This window comes from Poeciliopsis prolifica, unplaced genomic scaffold, assembly GCF_027474105.1.
Source record: "Poeciliopsis prolifica strain line A6 unplaced genomic scaffold, Auburn_PproV2 SCAFFOLD016, whole genome shotgun sequence".
Lineage (NCBI taxonomy): Eukaryota > Metazoa > Chordata > Actinopteri > Cyprinodontiformes > Poeciliidae > Poeciliopsis > Poeciliopsis prolifica.
Genome location: NW_026562391.1, coordinates 3,062,647 through 3,084,696, shown reverse-complemented (window position 1 = coordinate 3,084,696; position 22,050 = coordinate 3,062,647). Strand labels below are relative to the sequence as shown.

The 22,050-nt window shown below is 43.1% G+C and overlaps 1 protein-coding gene across 2 annotated transcripts in view; it reads left to right on the top strand.

Annotated features, from left to right (window-relative positions):
- The first annotated feature begins 1,882 nt into the window (after positions 1-1,882).
- rbm20 (RNA binding motif protein 20) overlaps positions 1,883-22,050 on the top strand; it is a 45,751-nt gene continuing 25,583 nt past the window's right edge. Inside the window, exon 1 of one of the 2 annotated variants that reach the window (XM_055041105.1) lies at positions 1,883-2,373. In XM_055041105.1, coding sequence (XP_054897080.1) covers positions 2,312-2,373 — 62 coding nt within the window. In that variant the 5' untranslated portion in view covers positions 1,883-2,311. Of the gene's footprint in view, positions 2,374-20,644; positions 20,719-22,050 lie in introns of those variants that run through there. The other variant, XM_055041107.1, reaches the window with a different exon arrangement.

The following is a 22,050-nucleotide window of genomic DNA, read 5'->3' as shown; positions in this document are numbered from 1 at the left end:
TTTGGGTCCCATTTGACCGGCGTGTTGAACGCAGCCTAAGAGTGATCAAATATCCAACTTTGTACGGACGTTTGACTAGATATTAGTTCCAACGTATTTGGAGCCACGTGCATCATTTGGATCTCTTATTTGAAGCATTTTACATAAACAGGTGATCTCCGGATCCCATTGCAACAACATCTCTAAGTTCTGAGAGTCTGCGACTCGGTGTCGCACGCTTTATCGCCGCCCCGGCTCTTTACGAGGCCCCTGTTTGCCACTCTTCATCGTCAGATTTGACTTCTCATCACTTGGCTTTTTAACCGCAGCTGTCCGCACCGAATTCGACAAATTGCATTTCGGCGTGCTCTCAGTTCACACAGCCGCGCTAATCTTAGACGCGTCGGCGACTCCTGGGAAATGTGGTTTTATTGTGACATTTCTAGAACTGCGAGAATAAATGAACTCAGGTAATCACGGCGCTGAGAACCACATGTGAAGAGCTAATCCGACACATCCGGAGGTTTTGTCAGACTTGTGAAAGCACCAGGGAAGGTGTTCTCAAAAAGATTTACAAGATGGCCCTGAAGAAAGCTTTCATACAGGATGTGATTCTGCAGATAGATTTTCAACACTTTATTTTCATGTCTCTCGGACTTTAAAGTTGTGATGTGAACGTCGACATCAAGCTTTGACTGGTGTTGTTTCGGGAGATTCGATGCACAAACGGTTTAAATGCGACTCGTGTGCTTAACGCCGAGTTATCCAGGCCGCCACCGTTATAGAAACCACTTCATGCTACAGTGGTATCTGCTTTCTCGCAATGCCAAAAATAAGCGAAGGGGGAGGATGGAGGATTGTTATGTAGGGTTGTCACATGAACGCAGACACGTGCTCACGCAATGGTTTGCTGCGGCCCGTTGACGGCAGGGACTGTTGGAGGTTCTCTGCCTCCAAACTTTGCAGTTTGTTGTTTGAGGCGGCAGAATGTCGGATGCTTCGTTCAGACGTAAGCGGCGCGCGAACCGCGTCTGCAGCGTCAGAGTACAAGAGGAGATCGGTGGTTTGTGCTTTTCTCTGCTTGTCACGGCGCATGCATGAAGTAGACTTATGAAACACAAGGATCAAGATCATGATCTCCAGATTTCTCCCTCATCCTCAGTTCTTCCCTCTCACACATGGATCAGAACCACACACAGTGGAAATAAAGTGGAATATGAAATCTTCGGTACAAGTCAATCAAATTTTGCTTGAGCTGCAAGCATTTTATGATTATTTTGTCGCCATAATTTGCTGAAGTGGTCGAAGCAATAAACTGAACCCTATAGCAAACAGCAGTGGTTTGTGTATGGATTTAAAAAGGCAGCTAAATGGAAACAGTGCAGCGGTATCACAACCTCTGCTGCCAAAATCTATTTCTCGTCCGGTCAAAATAAACATTTACCGACCCAAGTCCCTCATGGACCCTCCTCTGCCCCACACACCCCGTGTCCTCTCTGTGCTGTGCATTAGGAGGTGCTTATGCGTCCCCGCTTTGTGTATTCCTTCAGTAATGCCGGCCTATTATCAGTCCTGGCCTCCAATGCTGTTTGGGTCATAGCTGTGATCCCTCAGACCGGTCGGGCCATTACAAAATGTGAATAATCTGACACTGGGTTCCAGGGCAGGAAATTGGAAACCTCCAATGATTCAGCAACCAAATTGATCCCGACACGGCCGAGTGACTGATGGCATTCCCAGAAGCCCGGCGCATCCCTTCGCCGGCCGCCCTCTGCCAGGCTGCGTGTGGGATCGCCGAGGTGATAATTAGCGGTGGCTGCAGGGACTTTCTTGTCCCTGTTGTTGTGCCACATGGAGCAGGGACTCCCAGTTGGTCTCTGATAACTCAGCCTGCCCCTTCTCGACCTCCCCCCCCCACCGGTTCGCCATCCCCCTGAGCCCACCTCCCTGTTATTTCCTCTTCACTCAGTCAACCATTAGTTTGCTCCCTGAAGAGGAACTACTCTCACTTGCCAAACTTCATAAGAAGACGTTGAGTGAGGAAAAGTGTGGCGCGTTCTTTGCTAGAGGGGCAGGCGTGAAGGGGGGGGCACTCTGCTGCTTCTTCGCAGCTGTCGATCAGGCGTAGCTGAGGTCTCTGCGTCCGTCCCCTCCTGACATCCGTCCGTCCGCAGAGGAAAAGGCGAGACGGAGCAGGCCGGGGGGAAGCGGCCTTGACCGGATTTGCTGCGTTTGGGTCTTGGAAGGTCTTCTGCAGCGAACTTGAGGCGGAAAGGCTGCAGGTGGTGCCACCGAGTTTGCCGTGGGGCAAGAGGCATCGACAGTGTCAAAAATGCTGGGAAAAGGGCACGACGGCGGCGCATATGGCCCTGAGGTGAACGAAGCACTGCAGAGGTAAGAGGAAATTGCGTCAACCTAAAAACGGGAAGGTCTCAAAATGTCTGCATGAAAGAAGAAAAAAAGCAAAGCGACCTTAATTTATTTAAATGTGTTGTCCCGGAAGTCGGACGTTTCCTCGTTTTTCCAAATTGGACGAGGAATTTTACAAGGAGATGAGCTAAAGATGCAATATTTGGTCCGAACTGAATATTTATTTATTTTTACCAAAAGGTAACTATAAAGCTTGCCTTTGGCTTTCATCACGTCAAATTTTCTCTTCAAAAAAATTGTCAAATTTAAGACAAAACTGAAGAAATATTCGATAAATTTCAAGAAATTGCAGAAACTTCTCTTACACGGATCTATTTGTAAAAAAAAAAAAACAGAATTGCATTTTTTTTAAAGCAAAAAATATTTTTCTGCTCTACATTTTCCTCTTAGCCAAACAGAATCTGTAAAAAATGGGCAAATTTTAAGTTGCTCGACAACACTAAAATATTAAGTCTTCATTAGAAAAAAAAGTTCAAATTTTTTGTGAAACACACAGTAAACCCCCACTTTTCTTTTTTTTCTTGAGATGTATTTATATTTTCCTGACTTAAATGACTCTCTAAAGCCTCGATTGAAACTTACGGAACATTTTGAGTAAAAAGTGTCTTAGACAAACTGTGGTTGTAGAAATCATTTAGTTCATCATCACTGCAGAAGTGCAATCAATACTAAATATGTAAAAGAAAAAAACCCCAACTGGTTTCACTTGACAAATTTGTGACGCACTTCCTAGAACTTAAGTGCAACATTTACTTTCTCTCATTTTGAAGCTCTGTGTTGGTTTCAGACTTTTATCGCTCTCTCTCCATCCTACCACATTTTGTATAGGTATCATAATGACGGTGTGCTTACACAGTTTGTTAGCATTTGGATAGATTTTTTGCTTTGACTTTACAGTTTCTGCATCACATAATTGTGCCTCGAGAGCTTTAAAATCTAAGGAAAGTGAGTTTCTTGAACGCCATCCTCTATTTAGAACGATTAAAGCTTTTTTGAGTGATGTTATGTGAAACAATGTGAAATTAAGATTCATGGACAAAGACATAAACAACTTTCCCCTCCAAAAAATAAGATTAAGGAGATTACCTGAAGCCAAATGTAGACATTAAATCTCTCGAGTGAATATTAAAATTTTATTGATTCTCCGAATATTATGAAAAAACAGACATATGCACCTGTTTTTATTGTCTGAACACCTGTTCTCTGCAGCAATATTTACTGCCAAGATTCTCAGAAAATCACACTTCATGCTCTAAAACTTTTTGCACACGCTTTAATTCTTTCAGGTGCAAACAGAAAGCTGACGGGCAACCAGATTTTCCTCCTCCTGCCAGACTTTGACCTGTAAAGACGTTTTTTTTTTGCCCTCTGCTCACGCGGAGCGGCGGCTGCGGCTTTCGCAGCTCTGTGCGCTGCTTTGTCGAACGTCTCAGACGGAACGGCTGCAGGGACGATTTGGCAGCGGCTTGTTTTGTCTTTCATTCGGTGCTGATGTGTCTGAGTTGTTTGTGGTAGCGGGATTAGTGAAGCATGATCAACATGTTTTGGCACATCTTTTCCCCATTAGTGCTCGGATCTCCTCCTGCTTCGCTCCGTCTCAGCTGCCGGCCGTATATCACTGAGACGCGGCGAGTTTGGCCAAACTTTCACCTGCACTGACCCTGCAGGCCGCAAGAAAGCTTTCTGTCCGATTTACTCAATTTCACACTTTGAGCTTTTGTGTTAGAAAACAAAAGCAGGGTTACATCCCAAGTCTAGCATGACTGCATTTTCTTTTTTTTGGGGGGGGGGGGTTAATTTGTTGGCTTGTGTGTAACTTTCTAAAATAATCTGAGCTTTTGTGTCTAGATTCACAGGATTTACTTTGGGAAGTTTAGGATCACATATCCGCTGTCAAGCCAGAATCAAATTAGCTGGGCTTCCATTACATAAGTGTGCAAAATTTTGTTAATATTCTGCGAGTGTGAGAAAAAACAACAAGAAAGAGACACAGTAGAGTCAGGATGGAGCGGCCAGCTCTACCCGGTGATGGCTGAGAAGATTTTTCACGTCGAGTTTTAAAGTGAAATGATCTTGTTTAACGTCTTAAATTTTATTCGTTGTAATCATTCAATAGCAACTTTCAGGCATTTTTCTTTCTCTAATGTCTCTTTTAAATATTAGAGGATCAAACTGAGAAGTAAAATTTGAAACAAAAGCAAGAACAAGTTTTACCCAGGTTGCCCCTTTGCTTCCTTCCCTTGTTTTGTGCGTGTTTGTGACACTTATGTGTCTCAGAACATCAAACCGATTTGAATATCGTTCAAAGTCAACACGATTTGAATATCGTTCAAAGTCAACACGAGTGAACGCAAAATGCAGTTTTTAAATGAAGGTGTTCTGATCAATATGGGAGAAAATCATTGAAACACAAGAGTGATTGCATTTTTTTTTTAGATGTCTAAACAAACAGTGGATGAGGATCTGCTTGGTTCAAATGAATCAGTCTGAGAAGTTTAGAGAACACAACATTCCTTCTTATCCTTTGTCTTAGGTTTATGAAATTGTTTTAACCTTAGACTGATAAAACACATGAGGCAGAAAACTAGACTATTGTGTCTGCTTATGCTCTAATTTGCAAAAATGAGGTCTTATTTGGGCAATTAAACCCAATTGTTCAATATTTTACTCAAGTTGCACTTCATTGGCTCAATCAGTCTCCTGATCAAACACTGTGAATTTAAGAGGGCCACTTCTCTCTCGCTGAACATGCATGTGTTTGGATGAAGTCTAAGAAAAAATATGCAAAATAGTTTTAAAAAACAATTTTTTTAAAACTGTGCTGTTCAATTTTTAAAAAGTAAAGAAGTGTTTGTTTGTTTTTTACATTTCAAGGTTACTGTCATCTCAGTGTAATGTAAGACGGACCATCTGAAAAAAATCAAACTCCTCTGCTTCCTCTCAGTGGTCCTACTGCCATCTGCAGAATGCACCGCTACTGGTCAGAAACAACCAATCAGAGCGGGAGGTTTTAGCGCCGTCACTCACTCTCATGTACGTGCTGCTCACTGCGCTAATGGCAGAGAAACAACTTACCATTGCAGAAAAATCTGCTGTCATCGCTAACTGTGCTAATCAGCGTTAGCATTCATGACAGGCTCACTTCAAACCATGAAAACCTCTGACCACGGATGAATAGGAAGTCTGTGACCAAGAGCATTACGTTTTACCACATATTACCAATTGTGAAATCTCTTTTTCTGATGCAATGCAATGGATGCTTTCAAGGAAAAGCCCTTGTTTTGACCTTTTCCCCTAACATTCTGCATTACATCAGCATTAAGCTCATTGATAAAACAAAGGCTTGTTTAACAATGAGAAACACATTATATCATCCCTTTTGCACCTACAGGACCAGAAAAACATGATGGATTTGTCTTTGTTTTATTTATTTATCTTTTGATTTTCCAAGACAGAAGAAACTGAAAAATTGAGTGGAAATGTTAAGGAAAAACGATACTATTGATTTTTGTGATTTCCATCAGAAACATATTGGCAATAGATTTTCCCAGCAGGTCTGGTTTGCGTTAGGATGCTGATTAAAAGCATCTATTGCTTTTATTGCCATCTGTTTTTCACAAAACAGATGGCAATCGATGCGTCTTTATTCCCAACATTTCTCTGGGCGCAATCAAAAATACGCGTCCCTCAGTTTGCTGCTTCACCAATTCACTTGTATGAACTGTTATTAGTTGAGCAGTACAATCACATATTTTCTGATTTAATCTCTTCCGTTGAACTTCCTCTGAATGTTTCTTATTCTGGGAGGACAATCAGGATTTTTTTTTATGACAGAAATGAGCAAGCTTAAAGATTTTTATTCCCCTTTATTGACACAAAAACACAATAGTGACAAAGGAGAGCCTTCACCGTCATCGTGCGTGTATTTATAGATGAGGTTAACGCCTTACTTTGACTACACCGTTTAATTCTGATACCGTCAAAAGTTTCTGGATTCGCTTCCAAGGCCTCTATTAACGAAACCGTGATGGAACTGAGCCGGCACGAAGCCGGGTCGACTGTATTTACATGCTGAGTGAATGTACTTCGTGTTAATTAATTAAATTTTGTCTGAAGCAGTCAGAAACACAACATCCACAGAACTGGTACCTGTTGGCAGCAAAACAAAGAGCAATAATCGTGTTCATAACGCAGATAGAGGAGAGGATGATCAGATTCCTTGTTGCACTTTAACTCAAAATGTACAGTTGTTTTATTTATGACTTATTCAACAGAATTGAGGTTTTCTCAGTCAGAAAGTTAAGTGAGTGAACGCCTGGATATGCTTCAAATGCTTTAAAATAAGAGTCTGCATTTTACACAGTGGCTTGTAAAAGTATTTATACCCCTCATTTTATCGCATCACAACCACAAAACACAGATGGATTTAATTGTAAGTTAATGTGAAAGACCAACACAAAGGGATGTAGAAAGGAAATTACACGTGATTCAAAACATTTTCAATGTCCTTTTCTCTGAGTGCCTTCAGAAGTTGCCAGATGAGTCGAGCTGTGTGTAATCTAATCTCAGTGCAAATCCAGCTGCTCTGTGACGCCTCAGAGGTTAAGAGGAGACAGCGGACAGGCCAGGGAGAAAGGTGTGGACGGGTTTAAAGTGAGCCGAGGCTGCGAGAGATTTCCCGAGCTTTGAACGCCTCGCTGTTCAATTCATCATCTGGAAACGGAAATAGCATGGAACAAATGTAAACCTGGTAAGACGTCCACCGAAACTCGCAAGCTGAACAAGGAGAGCTCTGATCTCTCTGGACCAGATGCAGAGATCCACAGCTCAGCTATCAGTCGTGCTCTGCACTGATAATAATAATAATAGTAATGTGGATGAGGGCCAAGAAGACAGACATTTCTTAAAGAACAGAATAAGACGTCCCATTTGGAGACGCAACAAACATTGTGACAAAAATATCCTGAAAAGCATCAGTATTGAAAGCTGCTGGAGTCGCACCCTAATCAAGGTGCTTTGAGCTAAAGAACTCAAAACACGACCAGAGGTTTCTTCAGCGATCTCTCTCTGGGTCAGTAGGCTACACCATCATGCTGAAGACTGCTGGCTGGGCAGAAGTCCAGAAGACAGTCATAGACACCCGTCACTGGGAGGGGAAGCCACAAAAGGACCCTGGTTGTTAATAGAGTGCTGTATCCAAGCATGTGAACAAAAAGCAAAGAAGGAAGAAGAGCGGTAGGAAACGGAAGAACTGCAGCCTGGAGAGGAAAGAAAAACCCATCACAGAATATACAGACGGTGAGGATAAACGTCTCATTCGCCATGTCAGGCCAGAGACGCCAGAGGTGTTGTTTTTTTTTCTCAGCTGAGGAGAAAAGGAGCTGGACTGTTGCGCAACAGCACAGAGTCCTGTTTTCAGATGAAAGTAAATCTAATTTGTAAATTAAGGTTCCAGAGTCTGGAGGAAGAGCGGAGAGGCACCGACTGCACGTTGCTTTGAGCTCAGTGTGACGTTTCCACATCATCTGCTGGCTTTGGTCCATTGTTTTCTAAAGTCCATACTCAACGTAAACATCCACCAGGAAATTCTAGAGCGCCCCAAACCCGACCCGCTCTGCTAACGAGCAGTATGGAGATGCTGATTTTATTTTCCTCGCACCTGCTCACTGCCAACGGCACCAAAAGCTGCTCCAAAGAACTTGGTGTTCCTGTTCTTGATTGGTCAGCAAATTCCCTAAACCCTACAGAAAATCTATGGGCTGTTGACAAGATGAAGACGAGAGACTCCAGACCCAACAAGAGAGATGATCTGAAGGCAGCTATAAAAGCAACCTGGGCTTCCATTACACCTACGCAGTACCACAGACATATCGCCGCGATGCCACAGCGCATTCACGCAGTAATTCATGCTAAAGTGGGCCCAACCAAGTATTGAGCGCCAACGAACGAACATACTCTTCAGAAATCTGTTATTGATCGGTCTGATGTCTGAGACACTTAACTCTGGGTTTTCTTCACCTGTAAGCCAGAAACAATGACATTGCAAAAAAATAAATAAATAATTAAATGAAAGGTTGTAATAATATCAGGAGAAACAACATCACTGGAAACAGAGTACAGCGCCAAGCCAAATGAGTATTTTTAAATAAATGCTTTTTTCATTAACTATGTTGAAATATTTTGCATTTTGACAACTCTACTATCAGGCTATCCTGTGAGTCTCTGCTTGGCTCACAGGGAATGATAAAATAGATTAAATTTTACGGGGTTTCTTGTGAACTTGAGTCTAAAGTTCACCCAGAAAAATAACAAAAATGTGCTTTTGACACCCCAGTTCATCATAAAACGAGCTGCGCTGACTCAGAAGAGAGCAAATGACCAAATATGAGCAACACTGAGAGAGATATCAGTGTTTCTTCAGCTCTGTCTGCTTTCTTTGCTGGCTTTGCAACATGCTCCGGGTTCTCCTGCCTGAACTCGAACTCATTCCACAGACTTAACAGCAAGTCGTCGCAAATGACAAAAGGGAGAGAAAGCTTGGAAACAGCCCACTTCGGTTTTTGTGTCAGTTGTTTAATTACGTGTGGACTCTTTGCTTGAACGCAGGACAATTAATCCCCGCGCTTGACGCCATGAGTCATAAGTGAGTCAGGTGCTTGTTATAGGCCTGTCGGCATTGCTGGCCTGCTCTTTTCTTTTGCCAAGGTAAAACACAATGAGGAGGAGGAGGAGGACTCCACACTGAAGTCTGCCATTTTACTGTTATTTGTTTGAGATGAAGACGGCGAAAAGGGAGGACTCTTTTCGTATTTCAGGGACTAGCTGCAAAACAAACTTCTCTCCTCTCCCAGAATAACTTCAGCATCGCCTTTTGTTAGTTACTTTTTTTCTTCAAATCTTGCTTATAGTGTTGATATCGTTTGCATCGAAACAGAAACAAGACGCTGCGTAAACCCTTTAGCAGATCAATTACAAATGCACCTCTCCACCATTGTGTGTCAGTGAGCGAGCATTTGAACAAGGTCATGCGTCACGCATGCAGATCAATATGTGACGCATGTGACCAATGAACTCGCAGTATGTACTGAATGCATGTTGCCCCAAAGGTGTGACAGTGGGAGGGTTTCCAGATAACACGCTCTTCCAATCGCCCCCCCGCCGCAGTTTCAAGTCCCACTGGGAAGCTGGCACCAACAGCTGAGCCTGGAGCGAGTGGGGCTGGCGGGGGACTGGAGCACGTTTTCCAATCTAAAAAGCGTTTTCCTTCCTCGCATAAGCTGAAAAATATTCAGTCAAGTGCAGGAATTCAAACTTGCAGTTCTTCAGGCAGAAAGCTTTTCAACTTACCTCCATTTGCTTTTGCAAAAAGTGACACAAGAGGTTCAGACATCTTGCCTTGTGACAAGTGACAGATGGTTCCTCCCTTTTTCATTTATTTTTAGATATACTTTCACTCTCTTTCTTTTAGGGCGTTTCACACCAGATATTCCCATAGATTGGGTTAGATTGGGAACCAAAGTTGCAACATTTGTAACACTTTCACACTGGTTTGGGAAACCAGTTCCTCCCCCTCACCTGTGGTGGCGCTGCACCAAGAGCCACTTAACAACAGGAAGACATCTGAAGAAGACATGAGAGCAACTTTCTTTGTCACGAAATATAAACGAAAATGGTATAGCGACAAACTTTAGCAGTCCTAGGATTTCTCTTTTGTTTCTGGTAAAACAAAAGCCATTTCACCCGAGAGCGCCAGACTCTGGTTGCATTTACCCAGAATGCCCTGAACTTTAGTTCACTTCCTGCTTTTGGGATAGTCTCTGGTCCACTATTAATTTGATTTCATTTCAATCAAACCAATGCCCAGGCTTTCAGGATTTCAGGATTACATTTTTTTGGTCCACATCAGCAGACTGCACATTCCCACCTCCCCAATCGAACTAGAGTTCGATTAAAAGTGGAGCTGGAGTGAAGGCGCTCTAAAAATGTCTCTTTCTATCTACCGTTTCGGGTTGTGAAGCACAATCACTTTTGAAACATGTTTGTATGACGAGAAGCTGTGATATACATGGCAGCATTTAGAGCCGGTTGGGTGCAAGACGCTGCTTCTTTTTTTTCTTTCATTCTCGTCTGTGAGGAGGGGGGAACACGAGGCCGTTCTCGCTCTGGTACGAGCCGCCCTGCGTAGAGAAACAGGCGGGAAAATGATCAGAGCTGCCACATCTCCAGCTCATCCCCCTTTCTGACTGGCGCTGCTCACACCTAAAATGGGTCTTAAAACCAGGGGGTGCAGGGGAGGCTGGGAGTCTCAGTTAAGAGCTGATATATAACTTAACAACTCAGCAATTGTAACAGAGTCTGCAGCGGCGGTAATGGATAGCAATGCGTGATATTCAGAGTGCAGCAGTGGAGCTCGATTGTGCGACGCGCCTCTGCCAAGCGGAGGAAGCCGCAGCACAGCTGACAGTTTGAGGGCTTATTGACAGCTGGGGACCGACTGCTTCATGGCCAAAGTCAAGATAAATGAAGGCTGTGGCCACTGTGTGGAAAGGTGGACGCATGGTGCCACATTTTTTTAGCGTCCCTTTGTACAAACACGCTGCACTTTGAAAAGCAGATTTCTAGTGATTGTGTCTCCTATTGACAAATGGGTTGAACAGCCTTTCTGTAACGTAATACAGTGATATTTAGAGTTACTCAAAACATACTCGGCCGTTAAAAATATTTGCCCCCTCACAGATTCACACCCTCAAATGTTCAGGTGGAGCCCATGAGCAAAGCAGATGGAAAAAAAGCTTCGACACCTGGACCTGAATGTGAAATGGTTTTGACCCCCCGGGGCTTTTGTTTTTGCTTTTCCCTCTGAACCATTCAGAGGTGAACAGATGGTCAGAACAAGCAACACTTCTTTTCAGAGCATATTGTGTTTGTTTTTGCCATATTTCGTCTCACTTTGTGTTGCTCAGCAGGTTGGATTGAGGAGTGCATGTTTGCCAGTGAGCTTTAATCAAACTCCAGTTCGTTTGTCTAGAGCAGGGGTCCCCAAAGTGGGTCCTCGAGGGCCGGCATCGTGCATGTTCTAGTTCCTCTCCTCGGTGGCAGTGACAACCTCTTCAGAATTTCAATGTTTCTTCTTAGGCCTTTAATGAGCCATCAGGACCCACTTTGGGGACCCCTGGTCTAGAAGGCCTGGTCCATTTGGGGAATTGTGAATGCAGAACCAAACTCTTGACGCGGAGCAAAACAGCAAACTCTGATCCGGCTACAAAACTCGGACTCGGATTGGTCGAAATGATGTCTTGCAAGGTTCAAAACCAGATGGAGAGGAAACCGCTCCAGCTCCAGGAAGTGCAGCAGCACAGGGCATTCTGGGTAAATACAATGTACGAAAGGTTCTAGCGTCGGCGTTGAAAATGGCTCCTGGTGTTTTTACCAAAGACAAAATAGGAATCCTTGAACCGCTTAAATATGACACCACTTCATTTTTGCGGTGCCTACATTTCGTGAAGAAGGACGTTGTGCTCAGTGTCGTCTTCAGAGGTTTTTGTGTCATTTGCTGTCATGGTTTTTGGTGCAACGCCGCCACTGCGGAGGGGAGTGACAGATTTTTCAAAGGTTTTGGATCGTCAGACACAGTGCAGTGTGAAAGGGAACCACAGCAGCTGAAAATGTCTACCAGACGACGTCTGCTAAACGTCTCCTTTTGCTCTCCACAGAAAATACAGTGCAGACACTATCACGCTGATGAACATTCAAGAATGAAGACCGAAATACCGGTGACAGAGTGATTCTGTCCCACGCAGACAACAACTACATTAACCTAAAATAATTTGTGCAGTTTTCCGTTCTGGCAGAAACAGAAAACCACTCGATCCGTCTTTTAGGAAAACTTGTGCAGCTGTGTGTGTGAATAAAGCTGCAATTCTTATGTTATGACAAGTCATATTCAAAGGTGTGTTTTTAATTTTATTCCTACGCATCAAAAAAAGTTCATGTCATACATTTTAAAGATGGTGAAAGGAAGTTAAAGGACGTCAAATAAAACGGCTGCAAAGTCTGAGTGGAGTGAAAGGTTTTAGCTCCCAAATCTCAACATCTAGAACTGTGAGTGAGAAACGGGGGGGAAGTTGGTGTCGTATTTCTGACGCCTCGATGCGCTTTGCCTGCTGCCAGTTTGAAGCAATCATTTTGCAGTTTGATCAATTTTTCTTTAAAGGGGACATTCTGCAATAAAAAAAATAAAAGACAGAGCCTTTATGGACAAATTTGTTTCTATGATTAAACTGGGGGGACAAAGGATCTTTTTGCTTTCAGCAGAAGTAATTATGGACACCAATAAGTTGTTTTTCTCTTAGTTTTAATATTTGCTCCGTTACTTTTGTTTTTTTTATTTTTTAATATATAAATCTCAGTGATGTTTTCATGTCTGTCCTTCTTTTTGCCAGCTCACTAATTCAGCCTTAGTAACAACTTCATATCACTTTCAGGCATTTACATGTGTTCAGGAATAGCAGTCGATGATATATAATGTGCACGTGAGAGAAATCCAGCAGATTACGTTGCAAATTGTTGACATTGGTGAAGATTCTGCTTTCACTAAATGAACTAAAAGAGATTTTGCATCACGCACAGAAAAGCTACAAGTGCGAAAAGCGTGTTTTTTTGAACCACCAAATTATGCGTCTTTTGTTTTATGTTCAATGCCTATAAAAAAATTACACAAATACTGCTTATAACATCCAAATTTACACTGCAGCCAAAATTAAACAACTTCTGGTATCTCTGTACTCCATTTATTTAATCTACATAACTACATTTAGTAAAAACATTTCTACTTTTAAACCATTTCTAGCCTTTTCTCTGGTTTGCAACATGTAAAGAAGTGAAGTTGAGCTCATTTGGAGAAGACATGCAGCATCTTCTCCCGTCGTTTGGCTGGTGAAGGTTTCCTCTCCGTTTTGAAGCTGTCGTTGTGCTGAAGAGTGGGATGCTGGGAGCGAGGCGCAGGGTTTCGAGGATATTCCTCGATTCAGCGATGAGTCATGTGAAGGTGCGTGGGCCCGTCTGTCAGCGTAAGTCTTACACAACAGACACTTTCTAAAACTGGGTCAGGCTGTGCGCACCGTACCTGTGCTTATGTAACATAGCTACTGTTATTTTATTATGACACGGTCGCCATCTTGTCTGCAGTGGCTTAGGGTTTTTTGTTGGAGGTAATGTTGTGAATGAGCAGCAGCAGGAAGTCCTGAGTCAACATTATCGTTATTCATTGTGATTAAAATGTATCACCTCTCTCTTAACTATGATGTTTTGCTTGTTTCTTTTGTTTTGTTTTTTTCAATGATTGCTTGTCTTCAAAGACTTTATAGTTGGTGCTTAGGTATTAATCGTCCAGTCTTCCAACAAGTGATATTTTCAAATTTTCTGTCACAAATCAACATGTTTTGCCTCAAAAACACGACTGGCGACTGGATGACTGTCCGATCGCTTCGAGCACCGGGCTTAGCAAGTTTTCTGGGGGAACCTCTGGTCTTGTCTGCAGTTAACATTTCTGAAGTGTTTTTTTTTCTTCCAAATAATGTGAAGTAGATACTAATGAGCAGCTTTAAGTCAAAATAACATTGGATGTTTTTGTCATTAGAAAGGTATCGTTATTTTTGACTTATAGGAGTGATCAACAACAACAATGTGGTGATCTAGTTTTCCAGCTCTTCGCTGCATATTAGCTCATTATATTGAGAGAACAAACTGTGACAAATACCCATCACAATATTATTATTCTCATGGCACAATGTCAGTGAAGCGCCAGCATCCTGTCTTGGAATCTGATTCTGTAGCAACATGAATGCTATTTTAATTAAAAAAAACAAACATTTCTGACACATTTCTTGTCATTAGAAACATCCTGCACCTCTGGCTTCACAACTTGGATACACAGCGCATGCAGCTCATGCGCATCTCTTTTCTTGTCAGCAAATGTGAAAATATATGCTTTTTCTAATGTTGCACATTACATCTTTAAGTGTAGACAAGAAACAAAACCGTGGCATGAGAGCAAAAATAATATTCTCCATCTTGAAAGAGTTGGAGACTGTACATTTCACACCCTTTGTCCCGCTACACATGCACTATACTATACACAAGCTGTCACACAAAAGACGTCCAGGAGATATTCTTCATGTTTATGTCAACCTGAGACACGATTTTAGATATTCCAAGACCCAGAACCAGCGTGACGGCACCTCGACAGAAAATAAGATAACTCCCAGCGTCTCACGATGTGATTTGCTGCGCTATGTGACGGCAGAAACAATGACCCGCTATTCCTGGCTCCTGCTATCAGCCACTCCACCGACGCCAGCATCAGGTGTCAGGGATGGATGATGAAGAGACGTCCATGTGGGCGGGAGAGGAAAAGAAAACAATGAGGGTGAATCACACAAAGTAGCAGCGCAGTGCTGACACAGATGCAGAAGCAGGAGGAACCTCTAGGCCAAGGCAGACGTGTGTGTTTGGTTAGAGAAGAGATTAGAAACCAGACAACAAGGAAGCCTAAAATAACCAGTGTGTTGACGACGGAGGACCTGGAGGGTTCCTGTTTGTCATCGCCAGGTCAAAATCCATTCCAAAGAGTTTCCTGACAAATTAACTCCCTCCCAATTGATTGCACCGCAGGGAGACCGGGCTTGGGAGGAGATTCCGGTCTTGACAGGCCACTTCCTGATTGTAAATGTGCAGGTGCTGCCATCCACAACAGGGTTTTAACCGCGTCTCCTGCGGCTGCGGGTTTAGTCGGGATGTAACTGACAAACAAAGAGCCCAGCACTGAGAAAAGTTACATTGCAGGCATATTTTCACATGTGGGTCTGTTGGAGCTCAGGGACAGCTGTCAGCGACTCGTCATCGCGCAGTTAGGAGGGCAGCGGCCTTCCCGGCAAAAAGCAGCCTTCACCAGGCTGAAGATAAAACTCCCTTCTGTCTGGCAACCACTGCCTGTCTTTCCATAAAAGTTGACATTCAAGGAACAGAGCCAGTGAAAGAGGATGCAGCTCGGAGATCCCACGTGTTCTTTAAGTTAAAAGGCGACGGCGTAATCCTTCTTTTATGGAGTAAATCTCTGCGCTCCCAGGGAATCCCCTGACGGCCATCACACGGGGCCTATCCAACCCATTCTGCTCGCTGGCTTTCAAAGGGATTTCTCCTGCTCTCTCTTTCTCATCCTTTCATTTCAGAGCGTTGACGGGGCAGCTGCTGGAAAAGCTGTGAAGTTTTCTCGCCCGTGGTGTTTGGGCCCGTCGGAAGTTAATTGTTATTTGAGCGGCCTGCGACGCCAGCACCTCCGTGGGATGAGACACGTCGAGCCATATGGTCTGCTGAGCCTCGACTTTTTCACGTTAGGGTGTGATTGAGTGTTTTCCTTTAATGCGCCGAGCTTATCCCTGAGCTGGCCTGGCATCTGGACCGCGTTGCCCTGTGGCGGGTCTCCTCACGAACATCTGAGACGGCCGTACAAATCCACTTTCATCAGTGAAAAGCATCACAGCAGGACGTTTTAAATAATGTCTTAGTCACTCAGTCTGTCCTGGATTTCAGCACAAACTTAGCAGTCGTTTGTAAACATTGACATTTATGGTGATGATGATTATTAGTATTATATATCGTTGGCACATTTTAGTATCTCGATCATTTTTTTTTTTTCAGTTCAGAAAAAATCTCCACTGAAGTAACCATTGTGTTAATGGTTTTCGTGTCTGAATATAAGCAATATTTCTTAGACTACTGCGATTCAAATAAAGCAAGGTTCGCTAATAACGCTGCCATAACACTACAATAAAAGGTATTGTGGAGTTCTGTGTTTTTATTATAACTTTGTAATTTTGTGTTTTTGTTACGTAAAGCACTTCAGCAGCTGCTGCTGCAATACTCTGTACATAAACTTGATTGATTTTGCAGTCGGGATTGGGGAGCAGCTTCTTACATTTATTTGTGTAAAGTTTTGGGGGGGGGGAAATCTACTTTTTGGAGTATTTTCACTATGGTGTACTTTTTACTTTTACTTGAGTAATACACTATGAAGTATCGCTAGTCTTGCTTAAAAAATATCTGGATACTCCACTGAGAGTAACTTCCCTGAATGAAGAGAAAATGTGTCTTAAATTCACCAGACACATAATTGCAGGTTTTGTAAAGTTTTTTCCCCTTTTTGTCTAATTTTGTTCTTTTCTAAGTATGTTATGTTTTTGAATTATTTTTGTTTTGTTTTCCACATAGCTTTATGTTTTGACCCAAAATTTGGCTCATATATTCAAGTATTGTTCAAATTGATAAAAGTCTGAAAATGTTTACACAACTCACCCGATATGGGCCTGTGAGTTTTAAATGAACATTAACAAATCTCACATAAAAAAAACAGGAAAAAAAAGAAACAAAAAATTGGTGTAATCCCCAAATGTTGTGGCCACGTCTTTCTGCCCCCCGTCAGCCTTTTCCAACATCTGTGTGTCCTGCTTGTGCTGTTCAGTGACAGATGAGGCAAAGCCACATCTGTCCTGGACGGAGGAAAAGTTCTCCACGTCTGTCCGCGTGCGAAAGCTCCAAAAGCACATTTTTACGGTGCGAATACAATCTTCAAAGTTTTCTAAGGCTCAGTAGAGACAGGAAAACGACGAGAGCCAAATTCTACTGATTTAGTTTTGAACACAGTTTTAACCCAGAGTTGACATCCTTGAAAGGACAAAGAAAATCTTTTTGACAACCTTCTTTTATATTTTATGATAATGAGTCGATAACAATACATTTTGTTGCCCAGTGATTCTTATCGGCCCACCTGACCACTGCCTGATGTTTCTGTTGTTTGTGTATTCCTGTAGTTTACACATTATTTGGCTCTGTGGGTGGATTCAAAATGTGTCTGTTGGCACAGTACACACACACACACACACACACACACACACACACACACACACACACACACACACACACACACACACACACACACACACATTTTTCTTTAGTTTTTTAGATGGATCTCCATTTAGGTTGACACAATCAGGTTCCCAGTCTTGATTGTGTCAACCTCATGTAAGCATTCCTGCGTTCAGCTTGTTTCTAGAAAACCAATATTTATGCATTTCCCAGAATAGGTTTACAAAGGCAACAATTTCTAGTAAAGAAATTAAGCAAACAGCATCAGATACAATTATATCTGTAATTTTTAAACATTTTATCAGATGTTTTCACCATGTTTTGTCTAATGTGTTTTGCATTCGATCAAGTTTTTTTCTCAACTCTCTTTTGTCCTTGTTAAATAAACAACTAAACAAACTAAGTGTTCTGTGAGGAAGTAAAACTGACTCTGTCCAGGTGACATAATTTGTTGCATAAGAAAACATAATTTCTTACTAAACTATATGAATCTATACATTTCTAAACGTTTTCCAATAAAAGGGGGCAACAGAGTGAGAACCATGGGGGGAAGGAGCGGAGCGGAGCTGCGATTGGTTGACAAGTCGCTAAAGCGGGACCCGTCTTTAGGGTGTGATCGGTATTTGTGAAGTTGACAGCATGACAGATGGGGAAGAAGAAGCGATGCCTGCTTCAACCAGAGATGAGAGTGAGGTGAGAGCAGAGAGAGAGAGGCCGTGTTCAGGCGGAGCAGAGCTGAGGGGGGTTGTGGGAATCGTTGCCACGTCACCTTGTGCACCAATATAGCTCGGATGTTGCTGACCACGATGCAGGAAGACTCCACTGAGATGGTCTCTGTCCTGCCGACGCTCTGGAGGAAATGAATGGCCGTGCCTCTGGAAATGTGGACTCTGATCTCATTGAAAACCAGTGGAGAAAACTTTGAACTTGTCTCTGTCGTGGCAGTCGGTGGTGTTGTCGGGAAATAGAAAAGAGGGCGAGAGAACGTTGCTGTCTGCACCCGTGCAGCAGCTATAAATAACCGTTTCGGGGGCGGCAGGCGAAATGGTTGGTCAGCCTCGTCTGTCAGAGGCGACTCCAGCCAACGCCGCTTCTCATCTTACTTCACCTCCAAGTCTTGTGACAGGCCCCGAATTCCCCACCTCACAAATATTTCTTTGATTGACCGTACGCGATTCTCAGCCTGTTTCAAATGAAACTTTGCTGAGCTGGAGCCGAAGCTTTTCTTCAGTTATCTTCATGATTGTCATTTCAGCTCGCCGTCTTCCCTCTCTGTGAACTCTCGATGAGTCAGACACATCTGTGATGTCACTCTGTGCAGACGGGTGGAGGAGCCGGGGTGGTGGGGGCCCCCGCTCTCAGCACCCAGTTTGACACCCGGCGTCAGCAGATCCCAGGTAGCGCGGGGGCTTTTCTTAGCTCATGTGCTTACATTAAAACCAACTGCAAAACACTTGATAGGCCAGAATAAAAGGGACAAGAGCTGATAAACTGTCAAACTGTCGGTGGTGACAAAGCTTTAGCTGCTGTTGTTTATAAAATGCTTCCCTTTTTACCCCCAACTAGAACATCTGTGCCCTATAAATACCAGTTTTCCTCAGGTTTGCCCCAAAATTGTATTTTTTGGGTGTGTTTAAACTCTCACTGTGACTGAATGACAGGACACTGAGTCGAGTTTTCCTGTGGTTCTGTTGCACAATTTCGAACACCAGGTGGGCTTTCTTCTCCGCTCGGTCAAAAACAACCAATCAGAGCCAGGAGGCGGTTCTTATCGCTGTCAATCAGGATTGTGTGGACGCTGCTCAATTTGCTAACGGCGAAGAGGTAACTTAATGGTTCATGGCTGGTGTTATCAGTGGCTGTGCTAACGAGCCTGAGCATTCACAATAGGCTTTATTGTGAGAAACCGCCTGTACACGGGCATGATTGACAGCACAAAGCCCCTCCTACTGGCTCTGATTGGTTGTTTTTTGGTACATTTCTGTAGATGCCAGCATCACAGGGAGAAGGCACAGGAGGTTCACTGTCTCATGTTATACATTTGAACAATTATAGAAAAAATAGATGTATTTTTTTTAAGTATAAAAATCGCATCCCGCAGCTTTAAATTTGACTCAGGAGGCCAATAGTAATTGCTCAGCCATGTGTAATTTAACCTCAGTGTAAGTCGAGCTGTTCTGCGAAGGCCTCCGATGTTGAGCACAGCAGAGAGGAATCGGGTTTGAAGGAGGTTCGGAGAGTCGGGTCAAACCTACCGAGACGCGGCTGGGTTGACTGATCTGGTCGAACTGAGCAAGAAGACCATGGATGAGCGAAGCAGCCATGAGGCTCCTGATATGTCTGGAGGAGATTTTCACCAGACGAAGGCGGTGGGAGCCAATTTTAAAGATGGATTTGGCTAGACATGGAAAAAAAAGTTTCATTTGGACAGAAAAGCATTCATCATTTCACTTCCTCATCCCAGTTATATTTTATGATATGCAGGGGTGGGCAGAACGTTTTACTCAGCTAAGTGTAGCGCTACTTCAACGTATTTTCGCTCAAGTAAAACGTAGTCGTTCGAGAAAGGACTCAAAAAAGTAAAAAAAGTATCTGGTTAAAACAAAAGTAGCTCAAGCGCTCGTCAAAATATCAATTATTTGACATTTGACGTCATCGGACGGATCAAAAAGAAGCTATCCGGTCATTTTGGCATTTTAAGAAGCAAAACAAAAATACTTATAGTATAAATAAAATCCTTAGACAAAAGAAACATCTTTTCAAATCAATGTCTCTCAATATGAACTTGGTGGAACAAAGCTGGTGAACGTTTGGTTAAAGCGAGCTTGTTCTTCCCTAATCCACGCTATCCAGACCGTTTACTCAAGCAATAGTGGTGATACTTCACAACAAAGTTATTTAAGAAACGTATAAAGTATGACATAGTAAAAAATACTCATAAAAGTACCAAAACGTTACTCAAGTAAATGCTACACAACTCTGATTTTATGTTCACCCCCTCATAGATTGACCTTTGAGGTTTCATGTGAATCGGTTTAACATAAAAGCTGGACTTGCAGGGGGAAAGAAGGCAACATTTCTATCAAGGGAATAAATCTGTTGCCGACTCAACCATTCCCTGCGGTTTGTGGTGGGAAATCTTCCCATTTGCCAGCTGATGTTTCAAACAGGTGTTTGGTTCTGCAGTGGGACGACGTCCTGCTCTGGGGTAAATCTGCTGGATACCCCTGGTCAGGACGCAGCTGTCCAGCCAGACGCTTTCTCCTCTGACCTCAACGCGTCGCTGTGACCCCGGAGTCTCACGGCGCACCTTCGCAGTAATAGCTGGACCGAGATCACACGGAGAGGCGATTTGCAGCTGGATTCATGCTTTTCGCTGATGTCATCGTGAGTCGTCGACTTTCATGTTTCTCTTGGGCAACTGATGCTTCTTTTTTTTTTTTTTTTTTTCGTTTTAATCATCATTTGATTTGAAAATCCATCACAGCTAAATTTATCCTCCGACGTCTATACTGCTGGTCCTCTCAGCATAAATCTGAGCGGCTCGTCATCGGTTAAAACACGGTGTGAATCACAGTGACGGCTCTGAGCCGGTGGGCATTGTGGGGGCCCAGATCCCATGTCCCCGGGGCCCAGATGCCATAAATTAAAAGCTGCCCCCAGTGTGCCAAATGTGGAGCGAGGGGAGCGGAGCCTGCCTCCCCGCCCACACCGACCTCCCTGCTGCTGGATGTGTTGACTTCGCAGCCGGTGTCTGATTTCTGCAAAAGTTAAATCAAGATGTCAGGACCTGTTTGGACCTTGTTATGGTGTTTTCTTTTCTTCTTTCTTTCTTTTTAAAGCCGTTTCTTATCCGTTTTTTGTGGACAGACTGATTTACGCGTGGAAATCTAAATAAGCAATCAGAGAAGATGAGTTTTGAGCCACTTTTTCCTTTTAATCGTTTTTTTTTTTAATCACCAAAGCATTTTGCTTCTCTTCAACAATCGCTGCCCACAAATGTTAACACAAGTCTGAGATATTCCACGAGTGTTTCAATCTAAAAACAAAAAACAAAATAGGAGCTTTAGCGCCCTCCACCGGCAGACCGATGCGTCCCCGCGGATCTCCCGGGGGTTGTTATGTGGCGCCATCTGCTGGCCGCCGTAAAACCAGCAGCACCTGGTGGATGGTTGGGTCTGAGCTCAGCCTGGTTCCTGTTTCATCCGTTCCTCAATGTTTTCGTGTCGAAGTTGTTCCAGACAAACAGAATGACTCGATTTTGACTTTATCTGTAGAAAAAATAAAGATATCAAATTAAGCTGAGAAATGTTTGATGGATATTCCTCTACTTTGTTGTTTCGATTGTGGCTTTTAAATGAAGCAATGAACTTCAGTAAACAGAAATGGCTTCGTCATCTGAAACTTTTTTAGAAACAAAACGGCAAAGTTCTGGTTCTTCGGGCATTTGGGAGCCCCCCTCCCCAACGTATTTCTGACCCTTATGATCAAATGATTGTGTGGGCTCAGCTTCATCCAGAAATGTAATTACAAATATTACTGTTGGTATCACAGTGACAGTATTGTTTCCCTATTGCAGGTCATTGTGTTCATCATTGCTATACCGAGAACGGCAACTCTCAGGCAGATTATCGGATTATCAGAAACGTAGAGGAAAAACATGGATTAATTTTTATTTCAGATAAGAAAATAACATTTTGTTCAGACCATAGTAAAAGT